Source organism: Echinops telfairi, unplaced genomic scaffold (genome assembly GCF_000313985.2).
Source record: "Echinops telfairi isolate 266 unplaced genomic scaffold, ASM31398v2 ScPeMD7_11;HRSCAF=52, whole genome shotgun sequence".
Lineage (NCBI taxonomy): Eukaryota > Metazoa > Chordata > Mammalia > Afrosoricida > Tenrecidae > Echinops > Echinops telfairi.
Window position 1 is genome coordinate 34,983,698 of NW_022103908.1, and position 18,815 is coordinate 35,002,512.

General features: G+C 44.0%; 1 protein-coding gene across 1 annotated transcript in view; it reads right to left on the reverse strand.

Annotated features, from left to right (window-relative positions):
- VWA8 (von Willebrand factor A domain containing 8) overlaps positions 1-18,815 on the reverse strand; it is a 426,636-nt gene that overhangs the window by 303,011 nt on the left and 104,810 nt on the right. Inside the window, exons 12-13 of the mRNA XM_045287091.1 lie at positions 7,744-7,904; positions 7,545-7,658 (exon numbers count right to left, since the gene is read on the reverse strand). Coding sequence (XP_045143026.1) covers positions 7,545-7,658; positions 7,744-7,904 — 275 coding nt within the window. The remainder of the gene's footprint in view (positions 1-7,544; positions 7,659-7,743; positions 7,905-18,815) is intronic.

Consider the following 18,815-nt stretch of genomic DNA (forward strand, 5'->3'; position numbering starts at 1 on the left):
AATTTGCTAGCACAGAGATGCTAGGTTTCGGGAGGGATTATCTTCAAACCTGAATAAAAGTGGAAGTGAACAGGGCCAGAGAAGCCAACCGACTAAGGATTGCGCCTCGTGGTCCAGTTCTGGCTCAGTAAAGACTGAGGAATTATAAATAAACTCTTGTCAGTGAAAACTGTAACACTCCATTAAAAGGCAGAAACACACATTGAGCGTTTATCTCTACCAGTAAGCCGCTAATCTTTATTGCTTCCCTGGACAACCAGAAGCACTTCCTTGACAAAATAAACAGTTGGGGACTCACAGGAACTCCCACCCCACCCAGATGTGCGAGGGCCAATGGCAGGAAGGGCCACAGCTAGCAGGCGACAGCCTTTGGAAAGGCCCTTCCCAAAGAAGGTTCTATTGTCCAAGGAAGCCGTTCCATCTGGCCCTACTTCCTGTGAGAAAGGCAGGCCTGGTGCGTGCTGTGCGTGGCCCTCATACTGTGTCTGACCACCACGCCGGGTGTGGCCGATGCTTTGCAGCTCGGCAAGTACAGTCTCTAGCGCTTTTTAAACTAGCCTTCTGAAACTGATTCGAGGGGCAGGTGAAACACGTGAAAACCCGCAAAGGGACAAAAGCCCACAACGCCCTCTGGAAATGATCGTGGTAACGAGCTTAGCCAAGAATTCATAGAGGAGTCCAGTACCACTGCTTAGAAACAGAATCGCACACGCCGACCTTGGCAGGGATGACAGACCGATGCTAGCAGCTGTGGGTTATGAGAAGGTTGTGCTATCAGATTTACCGGCATCAAAGGATTCCTAATTGGTAGGTTCACAAAAGGTCGCCTAATTAATCACATTATCTTTGCCTTGAGTTTTCTAGACTATTTCCTAGGTTAGCATTTCGTCATTCAGTCAAAAACATTTACTAAGTGGTCTACACTGTGCTGGGCACTGTACATCAGAAGCCGAGATAAAGCAAGACACCGTCTTACAACAGTCAAGTCAGAGGTGCCAGCCAGCCACTCCCGAGGCCCGACGGTCCCTTGCCTCTTCCTCTGGATATATGTGATGCCAATAAATTCCCTTTTGCAACGATTTGAATAGGTTTTCTGTTACTTGAACTAAAAGAGTCCAGCCAGATATAAATATACAAAGATAGTTCCTACTCAAAAGCAGAACAAACCCCTCTGAAACCAAACTTTAAGCCCTTGAGGGGATGCTGACTCACAGAAACCCTCTCAAATGGAGCTACAGGGAAGGAATGAGTTAACCAGGGGGCAGCAAAGCATCAATTAAGCACATAATATTCTTCTGGTTCCTTGAGGCTTCCTCACCCCTCACTATCATGACCCCAGTGCTGCTTCTCAATTTAGACTAAACCGGAGAACGTACACAGATGTATATATAAGAGATGGGGGCTCACAACACATGGAATCCAAGAACAGGAGTGGGAATAATGATACCAGAAGGGTGGGGAGAAGGAGGGGAGAGGAAGGGAGAAAGGGGGAACCAATCACAATGATTAACACATAACCATACACCCCTCTCCAGGGAGAAGAATAAAAGAAAACATGGGAGAAGGAAGACAGTGGTCAGTGTAAGATATGAAAATAATAATAATTTACAATCTATCAAGGGGGCATGAGGGGGGGAGGGGAAAAAGAGGAGCTGCTACAAGTACTCAATAGAAAGTAAATGTCTAGAAGAGAATGAAGGCAACATATGTACAGACATGCCTGATGCAATCGATGTATGGATTGTAACAAGAGTTGTAAGAGTCCCCAATAGAATGATCTTTTGATAGAAGAAAGAAATGCTGAGTGGATAGGAGAACACAAAGAGAGAAGAGAGAAGGCTATGATCCCTGGGGACTGCTAACTGCAAGGTTGGGGGTTTAAATCCACCAGCCAAAAACTCCTCCCAGACTTCAGCTGTGCATTTCATGTACATTCTTCTGTAGTTATAGTTAAAGGGATATATTGAGTACTGCCTTCCCCGGGAGTTCTACGAGGCATTCTAGAGAACTGTCGAACCCACCAACGGGGCCTGGCAGTTGACTGGAAGGACAGAGTTGTAACTGGTGAAGTCCTCCACCTGGATGGCTGGCGCTTAGAAGGAGGCTGTGCAGACAGTCATTTTGTAAAGGCCTCGATGTGAGCGGTGAGGTCAGGAAGAGGGAGAGCACCACATGCATGGTGGGGAAGTGGAAACGCGGGTGTGGAATATCTTTGCATGCTGAGGATTGGCCTTGTGACGACCATCCACGGGGAGAATGTGGAAAGGACTAAGGAGAATGTGGTAAGGACACCATCTCCACTTGCCTACTCTTTCAGGGCATTCAGTGGATTTTCCCTGCATGGTGGGTTACGCATTGGGCTGCTAGCTGCAAGATAACCATGTTATCAGTTGACATGAAGTCACCTGGAAGTGGAGTGGTCTTAATTCATTCGGAAAGGTGTCCTTGTAGATGAGGGGAAGTCCCAGAGAGAAAGGCAGAGAGGAAGGATGGTAATGTGAAGATGCATTTATAAGCCAGTGGACACCTGAGGCTGCCAGAAGCTGGCAGAGACAGAAAGAATCTTCTCCTGGAGACTGTGGTCATGCCAACACTCTGCTTACTCGGCAGACTCTTGGCCTCTAGAACTCAAAGATAACGAATTTCTTTGCTCATCAACTACTCCGTTTGTGGTGCTTTGTTACAGCAGTGATTGGCTCTAGGGATTAACACTGTACTATCTGAGTTCAACAAAAGCATCCAATTGTTTGCAGCTGGAACAAGAAGTTCAAAGTCAGCTCTCAAGATGTTCCATGTATTAGTCCACAGAGAAGTAGAAGTTGGTCTTGGAATTCTGATCTCCTAGAGGAAGGGGGTTTGTTGATGTGTACAAGGAAGTAGAAGCTGGTCTTTCGGCACCGTAGATACAACCAATATATATCCCTCTTCCCAACCTTCACTCCAATGACTTCCCCTCATAAACTCCTCCTATTACAACAAAAGCTAAAACTTCCCTGCTGTTCTATCTCTGACCTTTTTAACCTATCCCACAACACCCATAAGGGGAAGGCTAAAACAAGAGCACAGCATTGTTAGCTGAATTTGTGGAGAGACTATCCAAAATAATCATCACACTGAAGGTCAGTTCTATGATCAGGGATAGAAATGAAGAGAGAACACTGGGGTTGTGAGTTTCTAATTTGTAGTCCAAATGGGAATGCATCCTGGATATGGACATACTGCAGGATCAACCTGTGCTAGATACTGGGTCGTGTTACTCACAAGAACAATGGAGGAAATAAATTACCTTGCTCAATGAGTATAAATGTCCTGGTTTTTAAGCTGTGTTGTGTCTTTTCAGACAAGCTACCTGCTCTTCATCCAACAAACAGAGCCAGGAAAGGAATACTCCAAGTGACTTAAGAAGAACCCAATGCATTACAGCCCTGCTTTACATCTTAAAAGAGGCCATCCATGTCCTCAGAAAGACTGCAGTAGGTTGCAAAATTAAGCAAAGATTAACCAGGAGAAGGTAAATCTATTTAACAGTCATCCGCATCATCACAGCAAAGCAGATTCTGTAAGATCACGAGGTTAAGCAACAAAATAAAGAGGAGAGGGGGGATGAAAATGGTTTACAATCAGAAGAAAATAATGGGATTCTCAGGTGAAAAAGAAGAACAGGGACAAGGAAAGGAATTGGGCTTTCAAAGGGTAGAAATATTTTAGACCGGACAGAGAATCACTGTCAGAGAAGTCCCAGCATATGGACAGATGAAAAGGAGGTGTTTGGGCCTGGAGGTCCAACAAAAGGGGCGACCGGAGGAGATGAGGGACTTGGGGAACAGAGGGAGATCTGGAGGACGACACCTGACTGCAGATACGAAGAGTAGCCCGTGCAGGTTAGGTCGTCCCAGGATGCGCCCTGGGAAAAGATGACACTGGTGGTCTCCCTGATGACACTGGTGGTCTCCCTGAGCTGCTGGAGTGCGCCAGGAGAACGAGAGGGGAGGACACAGAGAAAAGAGCCGTTTCCTTTTCTTTGTTTATGTAGCACGTTTTACAGACGTCTGTTCTCACGGAGGTCCTTGGGTTTGTGGCTGCTGACTAGCTAAATTACAGACTGGACGTACACAATGGTAACACGAAAGAAAGACCTGGCAATCCTTGAAGAGGTCAGCCAAGAAAAAACAAAACCAAAACATTCAGCTCTCCCCTGTAACAACAGGGAGTGGCCATGAGTTAGAATCCACTCGACTGCAACACGTGTTTTCTGTTGTATATTCTAATATTTAAAGCAATATTATAAATTTTATCTATCTCTATGTCGGCAATTATTAACTTGAGGAAGAACAACATATGAAAGAAAGGGAAAGGAATTGAATCATACTAATTGCCAGAGCTATGGGTAGCCCTTATACTCCCATTAGAATGCAACCATTGAATAGCGTTCTGAGAAAAACGATTCTAAGTATTCCCCAGTATATGACATATCCAAGTTATGAGAAACTGCACTTTCAACTGTCAGTTGTGGGTGTTTCTGTTTTGTTTGTTTGTGTACGTCCTATAGTTAGTAAGGGATCCCAGGTGGCACTGTGGGTTAGGCATTTGGCTGCTAACTGCGAGGGTGGCCGTTCAAACCCACCAGCTGCTCCTCAGGAGGAAGATGAGGCTGTCCACTCCCGTGAAGATTTAACGTCTCAGAAACAGGGTCACTATGAGTTGGAATTGACTCGATGGCATCGCTCGTATTCTGTGCTGCATACAATGTTGTAGCATGTCACCTGCTCCTATTACCATTCCCAGAGGCTCACTCGCCGATTTCCTGTTCCCAGTCCTGCTGGATAGCAGGGATAGGAAAGCAAAACACCTGGGCAGCCATCAGAAAGGAAGCCCAAGGTCTCTCGGGGGTGCTCTGTATGGAACTATTCAGGAAGGCTGAGAGGTGGCAAATGGGCATAGGTAGTGGGAAGTGATGGAGGGGAAGAGGGTGAAGTCTTCATTTTCTATAAAAGAAGCCAACAGATAATGCGGAAGAGCCCACATCAAGGCGCATCAATGAAAGCAGACTGCCTCACGCCCGGAGAGAAAGGCCAGAAGCATCGGCTAAGAATAGACAGCAGGGCTCCCCGGGGGAGTGAGAAACGCGGCCGGCACAGAACTGAGGACAAGGGACGGGTATTTTTCTGGCTCCAGAAACGTCATGCACATATAACACTGATAAAACTCCAACAAAAATCTGGAAAAGTAAATAAATAAAGGAAGGAGAACCAGCCTTGCTGTGAGTTCCCGCCACCCACTCAGGGTGACCTCTGGAGAAAGAGCCGAGCCGGGTTTGTGCTCGTGGTTGACCTACACGTCAATGGTGATGGATGACGATGACGATGATGATGATGACGATGATGATGATGATGATGGGAAATGTTGAGAAGGAAGCTCCACTGGACACTCTGACCCAAACCCAGAACATGAAGCTCAGAGCTACTTGCTTCCTGAAAATGCTCTCATTTATAAAACTGTCTGTGACCATTAGGGAGAACGTAGGGACTTTACACAGACGAAAGTAGTCATTTCCTGCACAATTAGCTAGAATAGCCCAAAATATCCCAGGGAAATTGACAGGGAGGTTAGCTCAGAGCGATTGCCCAATTGCTGTGATTCATCTCCCAGAGAAGGTAAGCTGTTCACTTAAGGCCTATGAACATTCCAAGAAGGTACTGGAAAGTAAAGGTATGAGAAAGAGCATTCTATTACTCAACCAGTGAGAGAAAGATGAGGCTTTCTACTCCTGCAGGGAGTTAAACAGTCTCGGACGCTCCCAGGGACAGTTCTACCATGTCCTATCAGAGTTTGCCACGAGTCGGAATCAACTCACAGGTAATGAGGGGATTTTTGTGTTTTTGTTTTACACTCAACCAGGCCATTCCCTGGGCTCCAGGTGGTTCATCCTGTGCACCTGAGAAGCATAAACAGCTATATTCACAAGAGTTGTTCAATACCTTACACAGGGAGAATTGGGACTCTCACTTTTTACCTCGATGGAAAAATTCCAAGAGTGAATTAGAATAAAACTCTGCTTAAAACATGGACGTCATATGAAATCCATATAATTATCTTTTCTAGGACTTTAAGTTTTCAATATGGCAGGAAGCCCTTGAGTAGAGGGAGGGGACACGCCCATTAAATAAAGCCAGATTAAGTGACTAGGTGGGTGTCCCCTAAGGTACCAATATTTAATGTTGTTAAAATAACCAAAATGTAATGACACTGAAAAAAAACCACCTCATTTGTTAAAACTTCTCTAAGGGAATATAATATGTGGCTATAACGAACCTTTTCCCTTAATTTTTTAATAAATTTATAAAAATATTTTTTTTTAAATTTCCAAACCTACAGAAACGTTGATGGCGCGAGCCCAGGCGGCGCTGTGGGTTAGCAGTCTGTCTGCTGAGCACACAGTCGGTGGCTCAGACCTCCTACATCGGCACACACGATCTAGACATACAGATGTGACTTTGTTTCCCTGCCTCATCCCCGACAAACCTTAGCGCATCTTCCAAGAAGAGGAACATTCTCCCTCAAAGCCACGCTACCATTGTGTTCCTGACAAAATGTAATCTTAATTCAGTAACACCATGTAACGTATGTATCAAGGGCCTGATGTCTTTCACTTTGTTTCCTCACTGGGCTGTCCTGTCTCTAGAAGAAATTTCCAAAAGGGCCACAAAGGGTGGTCCAGCACCAGGTGGGATCCCGTACGAGCCCAGACTTACAAGGAGCGGGCTCACGCTTTGCTAAGGGGACAGAGTCTGGAGTCAAAACTGTACTGCTAAGGCATCAGAGAAGAGCTTACCTTCTTAAAAGTAATGTTCTGATACATGTTCAAATGGACTAACCATGGGACCATTAACCCAATATTTAGTGTTCTGACCCCACCCGGTGCTCTGTGGGAGAAAGATGAGGCTGTTTGCTCCTGACAAGATTTTCAGTCACAAAAGCCCTAAACAGGACTTCTACTCTATAGAAGAGGGTCACTGAGTTGGAATTCACTCAATGGCAGAGTATAAATGTTTACAAAATTATTTAAAAGAAAGGCAAAAAATAATACGTCATGGACTGCAATCTCAAGTTTTAAGAAATGACATCTCATGAGCACGTCTAGCAGACCAAGTTAACTGAGCCATTCAAAATTATGGGAGGTGGCCTTCCAAAGTCAATGCCGACTCATGGAGGCTCTGTAGGACAGGGTAGACGCGCCCTGTGAATTTCTGGGCCTGCAACTATTAACCAGAGCAGAAAGCCCCTTGGAGCCTTCAAACCTCGGTGGTTTCAAACTGCTGATGTTGTAGTTAGCAGCCCAGTGCATACCACGACATCGGCGGGGCTCCTGGGGTGACCCTAGGTATCGAAACCTCCTAAAAAGGAGGTAGACGTAACACTCAGGTAAGAGGAGTGCACCTGCATGAACCGTTGAATGCACGACTACAGTCCGCTTGATCAATCTTCACCTAATTCACAATGAGAAGTACATCTTAAAAGAAGAGGAGTGTCGTCAAGATGATTACCTCTTCTGCAGCTGCTCGTCAGACACCTGGAGCTCCTCTTTTAAGCGCCTATACCTGTCTTCTCGCAGCAGCCGCGAGCCGTCGTAGAGGCTCAGCTCCCGGTCATGGATCAGCCTGAGGAGGGAAGGGCGAAAGTCAGGACACCAACCCTTCAGTCATTGGAACACAGAGGCTCTTAAAGAACTGGCAGGGCTCAAACCTTTGCAGCACAGCAAGGGTGCCCGCGTTGACGCGGTGGATGCCATCCAGCAGGACGAGCTTCCCTTCCAGCGCGGCGCTCACCAGGGGCGAAGACCTCCAGGCCGTGTCTCCGTTGGGGAGCGTGTATCTCTGCTGCAGCAGATCCCGGGCGGTCATATCCTGAAACCAATCCCGAGTGTCCACGGAGAGAAGGCACATCAAATGGTGGCTTAGACCAGAGCTGCTCACCACTACGTCGGCAATTCAGAGCCACCAGCCATTCAGCCAGAGAAAGAGGAGGCTGTCTACTCCCATAAAGAGCTACAGTCTCGAAAGCCCATAGGAGCAGGTCTACCCTGTCCTGTAGCGTCGCTATGCGTCAAAAACCGTGTGGCAATGAGCTTGATTTGGGGTTTTAGTTTGCTTGTTTTGCACAAAGTGGGTGACACAGCCACAGAGGGAGAGGGGTTGCTGGAGTGGCCAAGGGGGCTGCAAAATCTGATACCAATACTTTATTCTGGATTATGGGCTACAGTACAACATTTTTTAATTACTAGGGGGATACTGAGTAATTTTTTTCTGAAAAGGGGTCAGTCGGCCAGGTAACTCTGGGAACTTAGGCTTTAAAGCAAGAGTGGGCAACTTCCTGCCCAAGGGCTGTCACAGGCCCTCAAAATCAATACCAGCTAACATCACCTGCCTCACCAAAGAGAAGCAGCTCCAGCCATCGCATTAGGCAGGGTTAATGAAATGTCTCAACAAATAGAGCAGGCTAATTTTTAAGCTGATGACTTGGTATGGCCTGAAAATGATGCTCTCAACATTCAAATGGCCCTTATCAGAAAGAAGGCTCCTCACTCTGGCTTATAGCATGACGGCTTTCTCATCCCAGCCTTCCCTCCAACGGGGACACAGCTTCACCAACACACCCAAAAGAAAGGTATTCAGAGACGAGCCAGTCAGGGTGCAATGTAGCAACGATGAAAAATACAACTTTCCTCTAGTTCCTAAATGCTTCCTCCCCACCCCCACTATCATGATATGAATTCTACCTTGCAAGTCTGGCTAGACCAGAGGATGTACACTGGTACAGATAGGAACTGGAAATACACAGGGAATCCATGGCAGATGATCCTTTCAGGACCAGTGGTATGAGTGGCGATACTGGGAGGGTAGAGGGAGAGTGGTTTGGAAAGAGGGAACCGATTACAAGGAACTATATGTGACCTCCTCCCTGGGGGACAGACAACAGAAAAGTGGGTGAAGGGAGACGTCGGACAGGGCAAGATATTACAAAAGAATAATATATAAATTATCAAGGGCTCATGAGGGACAGGGCAGCAGGGAGGGAGGGGAAAATGAGGACCTAATGCCGGGGGCTTAAGTGGAGAGGAAATGTTTTGAGAATGATGAGGGCAGTGAATGTACACATGCGCTTTACACAATTGATGTATGTATGGATTGTGATAAGAGTTGTATGAGCCCCTAACAAAATGATTTAAAAAAAAAAAAAGGTGTTCAGAAAGGATTAGGGTCATTTGAGGTCTTTTCCTATGACTCACCCTCACAATCTGCTAAATGTGAGCTTTGCTTGCTTTTTCCCTTTCCCTCATTTCTCTGTAAATAGAAAATGATTGCTTGGTAGCCACACACACGAGGGCCGGCATTTCAACCCAACTCTATGGATCCAATCCATGCAGCTTCGTTTTGTGGGACCAAGTATACACATTGCTTCCTGAGGATCGAGGCCACACCAATGCATGGCAGAGGCATGAAGGTGCTTTTCCATACGTGCCATTGATGAGCTCCCCTGAAAAGCCCACCAGGGGCAACACAATGATTCGTTATATTTTAAAGAGGCTAGGAAATGGAGGAAACTGAGTAGGACAGTCATCAGATGAGGGGCCGGCAGTGGCAAACAATGGCCTGGCATTGAACAAGCACAGACACCGTGTGCTAACACTAAAGCCGTGTAGCACATCTAAGCAAACTATTAATAGTTGTTGTCGGTAGGGGCCACAGAGCAGGTTCCGACACACAGCAACCCCGTGTGCAATGGAAGCACGCACTGCCCAGTCCCGAGCCGTCCCTGCACAATGGTGGTTGTACACTTGAGGCCATGAGAGTCTGTCAACTATCAAAGAATTTGGAGGGCTAGAGTAGAGTAGACACACTTTTCTTTCTGTGTCCATGTTGAAGATGTTAGCTTCTTTGCTGTTACCAATTTCAGATAGACTTTACGATCCCAGCAAGGAAAAGTTAAATGTTCATAGACAATTTGTGTAAGAATTTTAAAAAACAAAAAACTAAACTCCTTGCCATCAAGTCGATGATGACCCATACTGGCCTCTTGGTTAGCGTGGAACTGCCCCTGTGGGCTTCCCAGGCTGTCCATCTTTATTGCAATGGAAAGTCAGCGGAGTGTCCGGTGGCTTCAAATCACTGACCTAGTGGTTAGCAGCCCAGTTCTCAGCTACTGGGGCCTCGAGAATTTTAAATTCCTTTGGAAACTTTGACTCCCACTCCAAATACTAAGCAGACAAAAGCCATTGATTTTCATCATCAAATTATTTTAAGATATGTGTAGATGGGTATGAATATTCGAGCGGATATGTAATATTTTTAAGTTAATATAAAATGGTAAACATAAATAAGATCTTTGATGAAGATTACTCCAGAAAAATATTCTCATAGCTCTATCAGATATCCTAGTAGAAAATGAAAACCAAAGCACACTGACAAACTGGTTTAGATAGTGGTTCTGAATAAGGGCAGTCACCAGAACAGCTCCAGAACTCGGGGAATGCACACATGCTGGGGCCCTATCGCCCTAAAGAGTCCCATTCAACAGGGCTTACCACCTCTACTTTCACTACAAATGCCATCAATGATGCTTAAATGCGTCACCACCTTAGCCATTCATTTAGTTTGAATCGGTGCATTATTTTTTGCTGCTACACCCTTCCTGTGGCATTTTTAATCACCTCATTTGCATGTGAAAGCTGCACAATGAATACGGGAGACTGAGGAAGAACTGATGCATTAGACTGAGGGTGTTGGTGATGCATACTGAATGCACCGCCCCTGCCAGAAGAACAAACATGTCTTGGAGAACTGATGCATTAGATGAAGGTGTTGGTGATGCGCATTGAATGCAAGAACAACCAGGTCTGTCTTGGAGGAAGCACAACTACAATGCTCCTTAGAAGCCAGGATGTCAAACTTCATCTCACAGACTTTGGGCATGCTAGGACGGAGCAATCAATCCCTGGTAAAGGGCATCATGCTTGGTAAAAGAGAGTCAGCCAAAACAGAGAAAGCCTCTCAACGAGACGGACTGCCGCAGTGGCTGCCACAGGACTCAAGCACAACCCGTGAGGGTGGCGCGGGCCTGGGCCGGGTTGCGTTCTGTGGGCCATGGGGTCACTCGGAGTCAGAGTCCACTCAACAGCACCTAAGCAACAGCAGCGGACAGTGGCCCAGCTTCCAACTGGAAACAGGTGAGGTCCGATTTAGCGCTGCAGTCTTTTGTTGGAGGTCCACTAGAAGGAGCTGAGGAACTTGACTGTGGAATAAGACGTTTCAACAGCTAAGCAGTTGCGGTCACTGTTACTCGTAGGTGTCCCAGGTCCATTCCATCTCCTCGTGCCCGCGAGTCACGGAGAAGAAGTGCCCCTAGGGACTTATTTGCAGGATGAAATCTTTACAGGTGCGAATTGCCCGGCCTTTTCTCCAGCAGAGTCAATGGGTGGGTTTGAAACACTAACCGTTTAGTTAACAGCTGAGCGCCTAACTGTGTTCCACCAGTAAGGCTCTTGATGGATACCAATGGATGTTTTGTTTTGTCTTATTCCCTCTCCCAATTTCAACAGCGACAATTCCTCATTCTCATATTAATACCTTCGGAGTGACCTTTCAGTACACGAGTAAGAAGTATGGCTTCCTCTGGCCATGGTTCCCAATGACTTTTAGATCTTGCTCCACCGCTTTTCTCAGTCAAGACAGTAAGCATTTACTAATACAGATGAAAAGAAAGACAATAGCGCATAGGCCTCTTTTCGAACCTAGTAATTGGAGTAAAACTACCATAGTCATTAAAGTGAAACTGAATGAAAACAAGCCTTCACAGGTTGACAGAGCTCAGTGCTGTGAACGCCAGCCACGGTAATCTGCAAACCAGCAACTGTCTTCAGACCCTACTACAAAATAGCAAACACTTGGCATTTCTTAGAAAATAAGTGCAGTTCTATTTCATCACCTCGTCACTCTCCTATCATCACCCTTAAAAAGTACCGTTCTTCATTTCTGATGTATATCCCCAATAAAAACCTTCTTGAAAGAAAAAAACCCTTCACTTTACTGAAGAGTAACGTTGGTTTGCATTATTAAGATCTTTGCCTGAGAGAGGAAAGCTTCTCCTTAAAGAGACAGTTGGCTTTTCCACAGGAGTAGTTACACCGAGCAGGTCTCTGCAATTGCATGTGTGTTTTCCATTTTGGGAAGGATCTAGGGCACTACCATCAAACTGGAGGTACGTGGACCTGAACTTAATCAACTCCAACGACGAGGGCCTTTGCAGCTCGGCTGTCTGAACAGGCTATGCATATGAAGTAATTTCATGGAACAGGCTAATCTTTAAAATAGAGTAACTTCACAGTAACATTCTCACATGTTCCTGTTTACAGACTTAGTTCTTAGTGCCATGAAAACATTGTTTAAGATCTTTATTTTAATATGCATTGCACCCTCATATTATTAAAATATTGATCATTTATTTACTCTTCCCATACACACCCTTATTTAGCAGATAAAGAGGTAAAATATATGCCGATTTTTAAGCATATACAATTGGAAAGTACATGCATACGCAATATATGTGCATGTGCTTGCATGTGGATATATGTGTGTATCTTCCATATGGGCATTTCAAAAGCACAGTGATAAGAATGATTAATGTCCCCATTTTTTCATATATTTTCCTTTTCCCTGAAACCTCTGACCTTCAGAGGATAAAAATAGCGCCAATGACATCACAGACTAAACCATTTCCTCTTTCTGCATTTCCTACAAAACCTTAAAATAACAGGACATGAGCCTGGTCCTTGATGACTACTGTTGCCTTCATTCAGATCCCGAAAAATCTCTCTTAAGATTGTGTTATTTGGAAATTTTGCTCTTTAGATGTGCGATGGAGAAACTCTGCTGAAAATTAAGAAGCCCTGTTAACATGAGCAAAACTCTAAATACATGAACTGTGTAAGCAAATACAGATTTGAAAAGTAAAACAATTACATGCTGGAAATGTCCTGAGGAGCTTCTAATGGGATCGGTTCCATTTTTTGAGATTCCTGAGACAGTCTGAGAGATAATTCACTATCTCAATAAAGTAACCACATAAAGTAGATGTGTGCATAGTGTCAGAAAACCTTAGAACGGCAACTGTTTTCAAAGTATAACACCACTCAGAAGGAAATGGAACACATTAATTTTTCAGTGTGTAAAGAAATTTGAGCTACCTCTCTTAAAATATGAATCTTGAGAAGAAAATAAAACTTGACATTCAAATGTGAATACAATATTTCTGGCAAAGAATGAAAATAATCACAACCAAAGCAAGATGTCAAAGTATCTGTGGTGCTATCTCAACCAGATAAAAATACACTTGCACCGCACATTCAAACCCAGAAGAGTTGTCTTGAAAAGAAAGTATGATTATCCTATATTATGGAATTAAAAGCGAGTACATAAAGAAAATTAAGCCAGGGAAAGGGAAACCAAAAACGGGTAAAGGCGGTACAAAAAAAGGCCTCTCATTATGCATACACAAGAGGACTTCAAACACTTTGTGGAAAATTCCATTTTTCTTTTCATTCCATGTTTCCACACTTTTTGAAGTCCTCTCCTGTTGCAAAGCTAGTCTGAAATTCTTCCATGCTCTCCCTCGAGTTCTTTTAAACCTGCTGCGCACATAATGAAACCTCGCCGTTAGGCAACAGAGTGATGTCTCGTGAGTTTGAATCCTGCATCGTTCTATTCAATTTGATCACCGGGATCTACGCCAAGATGATCCACGCTAGTTAACAGAGATTTTATTCTGTGAACATACAGCGAAATTCTTCTGGTTGAAGCTGACTAACTAGAAGACAAATCCACCATATCATTTACAACTAACTTTATCAGCTGATCTGATTAAAAGGATATCTTACCAAGGTTGAAAAGTTAAATATGCCAGTGTCCGTACAGATAATGTACTATATGCCTTTAATGTACACTCTCAGTCAAGCTCCTTTTACTATGTCTTTCTATACCACAGAGACCAGAAAATTAGAAAAGCCTTTCTTTATTGCTTTTGCAGGTAGAGTCCTGTGGATGCGCCAGGTTCTGCAGAACGCTCGCCTCTGCCTGAGCCGGGGTAAACGAAGAGAGCAAGGAGCGTGAGGGCAGCATGGTTAGGCACTGTTCTCCTAGGGCAGCTGTGGTGCAAGTTCTACTGTGAAGTTAGCTGTTCCTCTTGCTATCATGCCTGACTGGGTAGAGTTTAAGCTCCATTCCGTGGCTCTCCCAGAAATGCTAGAAATTACTTAACACTCTGTAATAAGTCCCTCTCAGTCGTAGGTAGGCAGAATGGACACTCTTGTCCTTAACAAAAATCGTCACTTAAGGAGGGCAATATTAGAGAAGTCAATCACCATATGAAAGTCTATGAAGGAACTATTCACAGAGCATTAAAGATATAAAAAAGGCTAAGAAAGGAGAAGCATCATGACGCTACAGATTAAACCCCAACATTACAAACAACAGAATCATGTTCTACACTAATGGTACTACAAACCTTTGCACCACCATTGATATAATGCCACTGTCCCTAAACTTAACTGTAGTCAATAGAGTGAAAATTCAGGATTCTAGCTTTGAGCTTACTTTTACCACCTCCACTGGCAAGCTAGTCCCCGGTGGCAGGAGCTGAACTCTGTAAACATCTTTCCCGGCTGTTCTTTTTGGCTCTCTCCATCTTGCTGGTTCTGCCAAATGGCTTTCCTTTCAATCAGCTTCAAATTCCCTGTGTCTATTAGGCACTCGGTTTGCAAATCGGCAATAAAATGCTATGCTTTCCGAAAGTGGTTTGGATCTCGAGTTATCAATTTTTTTGTAATTAGAAGAAGAGAAAAACAAAGTGCTTGTTATAGCACTGAAATAGAGTACTTAAAAAAAAAAAACACTTTAAAAGGCAAACTACTGACAAAGCTGAGAAATACACATTTAGGCTTTTATTTTTCCCAAGAGTAAGATATGTACACAAAATACACAATATTTATTAAAAAAATATTTTAATGTCAAAATCCAGTCCATGTTATATCCTCCATTATTTCCCTTTCTACCGTCTTCCCCCCAAGAATGGAACCTTACAAGCAAATACAGCATTATCACTGAGCACATTCTCCTCACTCTTGGTGGTCTTCAATGTTTGGAAAATCCTGAGCACTTTTTAACCCGTGGTCCTACCAGGACTCCCGAGAATTACTGTCCAGCACTTTGAAAACAAAGCACTAACGACCAGGCGTGCCCACCCCTGACAGGACCTGCCCTCAGTGCACAGTGCCTGGAGCTGGAGCAGCTGCACAGAGAAGCCCCACATCCTTATTTGGTCCGATCCTTGGATCTCTTTACTTGTCATGTTTATTGCTGTGCACAGGCCCAAAGGCCCCCTTGTGACATTTTACAGCTCTAATAACCCTCAGGATAGCTAACTTTGTTGAGATAATAGAAAAGATGTTGCCCCCACTAAAAAGTACTCCATGTCAGTTAAACAAAAAGCCTAGACACATGCCTGAAAAGTTATCAAGCACATGAAGTATTTGAAGATAAAATTGGTGACCTTTTCCTCTGTGGAAAAATTTAAAAGCAAATGTAAAACCTTTTTGGTTGCCTTTTAAGTGGCAAGTAATGCATCAAAAGGCCCTTCCTTCCAAATGAACCCTTAGCATGTGCTACACAGATAAAAGGCTTCCTTCCCAAAGCCCGCCAGTCAAGTGCAGCTCCTAGTAGCCCCCAGGTAGGGTTGCTGGTCCCATAAATCTTTATAGGAGCAGACAGCCTCATCTTTCTCCCAGGGAGCACCTTGTGGGTTTGAAGGGCCAGCCCTCGGGAGAGAGTACACTTTGTATTTTTAGAACATGCAAGTTCAAAAGATGATAGAGTCAAGTCAGCAGACGTCCTGCCCTTTTGGAGACCAGCGTCTCTGCTGTCTTAACCAATAAACCCCCCAAGGAGTTCTAGTTGCCACCTTCAAATCAAATATTACCAGAGCCAGCCATCAAGCTCGACTTTTGAAATTACCAACATGAAGGCTGAAATTGTTTCACAAAATTATTTAATTATTAAAAGTATGCTAGTTGAGATGGGCTTCTTTTAGATGAAAAACACCATGATTCTTTGTGTTTCGAAATTCTATTCTACATTATACTATTGATAGTTTTGTTTAGTTTTATAAGCTAGCAAGTATAAAAACAGACCCATACTGAACAGCAAAGTGCGGATGTGATAACAACACTCGTGCTCTACAGCAACTCAAGCTAATGTGAAGGAAAGTGAATGAAATATAGACGATCTTACTTGTAACAGGTCTCTCTTAGCCCAAAATCAAACTCATTGGCATCCAGTTGAATCCAACCCAGAGCCCCCCATGAAACAGGGCAGAACGGATGGGTTTTGGAGACTGCAACTCTTTACAGGAGCAGGAAGTCTCCTCTCTCTCCCGCTGAGTTTCCCTGAATCTTCAAGGAGTCTCCCTGTCTGCTGATAACTGATTTTCAATCGGCAGATGTTGGGCAAGGCCTCAAGGAGTAAAGGTTTGACAATTAACAAACTAAGACCTGTCACACAAGCTTTGGTAAATTTGAGGTATAAATCCAGATAACTTATCTTTCGTCCTGAGTCCATGCGCTGCACCATGAGGCCCCCAGAAGTTAGAAGCAAGTAGCATCTCCTCCCTCCAAGTTGGGTAAACAAGGAAATCTCCAGACATCACTAAGTGTCTCCTGGGGCGCCAAATGCCCCCAGGTGAGAAACACTACCTTGGTCCTAAGATTGTACCTTACTGGATGGGGGAACGCTCACTGTATTTCCAATAAGATCAATAACAACTCAGGAATGCCCACTATGGACACCACTATTTAAAATTGCACTGCAACTACTACCAATACACTTAAGCAAAATAAATCACTGAGACACTTGAAAGAAAAACTAAAAGTATTCCTATTTGCATAAGAAATTCTAGAGAATCAATAATCAAACAAACTCAAACAATGTAAGAATCCAGTATCTAATTACAAAATTAACACACGGAAATCAACAGCCTTCTTTTTCACAATGATCACTTAGAAGTTCTAACAGAGAAAAGAGCACGTATACAAAGAAGATAAAATACTTGGAAACAAACTTAACAGGAAATATGAGCGTAGGATAGAACATTTCGAACTCCTGAATAACATAAAATTGTACTTGAACAAATGCAGACAATTCTTATGCCAGAAAAAGATGATCAAGCAATATAAAAATATAAAGTCTTCCTAAGTTCATTTTTAAAATTTAGCACAATCCCAAGAGAATCTCAATAGTGCTTTTTCAATGAAGTCAAACAAATTGATACTGAAAAGCATATGAAAAATAAACATGCAAAAACAGCCGTTAAACATCTTAGGGAGTAACTAGTCCTACCGGATGTATAAACATACACTAAAGCCTATGCAGTTCAAACAGTATTATACTGACACATGGATACACAGGATAACCAGTGAAATTAAAAAATGTTAGAGCCAAGTCTACATGAAAGGTAGATATTTATATGTGACATAGGTGCCACCTCAAGTAACTTGGAGAAAGATTAATTAGAAAAAATAATGTTGGGACTAGATTACCACTTGTAAAAAGATTAAGTTAGGTCCACAGTTTACAGCACACACAAGAACAAATTGTAACAGTCTCAAAGTTACACACTTTACAAAGTGCGACTATATGAGCACTAAAGGGAAGCCTGGGAGAGCCCTCAGTCGTCCTGTAGTTGTTGTTAGTGCCATCGAGTCAGTCTGACCCACAGCGACCCTGTGCAACAGAACAAAACACTGCGCAGTCTGCCCATGCTCACCATTGTTCCTGCGCCTGAGCCCACTGACGCAGCCGCTGCGTCCGTCCATCTCCTTGAGAGCCTTCCTCTTCTTTGGCTGCCTCTGCACTTTGCCAAGCATGGTGTCCTTCTCTAGACTGGTCTCTCTTGACAAAATGCTCAGAGTATGTAAGACAAACAAGTCTTGTCATCCTTGCCTCAAAGGAGCACTCTGGACTTACTTCTTCCAAGACAGATGAGTTTGTCCTTTTAGCAGTCCATGGCACGTACTTTCAATATTCTTCTCCAGCAACACAATCTGAATGTATCTATTCTTCCGCTATCTTCCTTTTTCAATGTCCAACTTTCACATGCATCTGATGCAATGGAGAATAGCAAGGCTGAGGCCAGGTTCACCCCAGTCCTCAAAGAAACATGCTTACTCTTCAATGCTCTAAAGAGGTCCCATGTAGAAGGTTTACCTAGTGCAATACATCTTTTGATCTCGTGACTGCTGTTCCCATGAGCATTGATTGTGGACCCAAGTGAGACAGAGTCCTGACAACTTCAACCTTTTCTCTCTGTGTGCTGTGATGCTAGTCACGAAGTCACTGGTATTTCAAATGCCAGCAGGGTCATCAAGTAAAGAGGTTTCAGCAGAACTTCCAGGCTGAGAACTGACAAGAACGACTTGGCTCCCCGCTTTGGAGGCAGAAGCCACTGAACCCTTACGCATCGCTTTGAAGCATGGTGCGGAGGAATGCAAAATTGTAGCCTCCTCACAAAGGAAACTTCAGCAATCTCTAGCAAAACCATGTATAAATTTACATATTGGCACAGCAATTCCACTGCTAAGAATTTTTCCTGGAGCTACACCTCTAATAATCTGAAAATACATTACAGTGAACCCTCGTTTATCGCGGTTAATCGGTTCTAGACCCTACCGTGATAAATGAAATTCCGCGAAGTAGGATTCCTTGTTTGTAAAT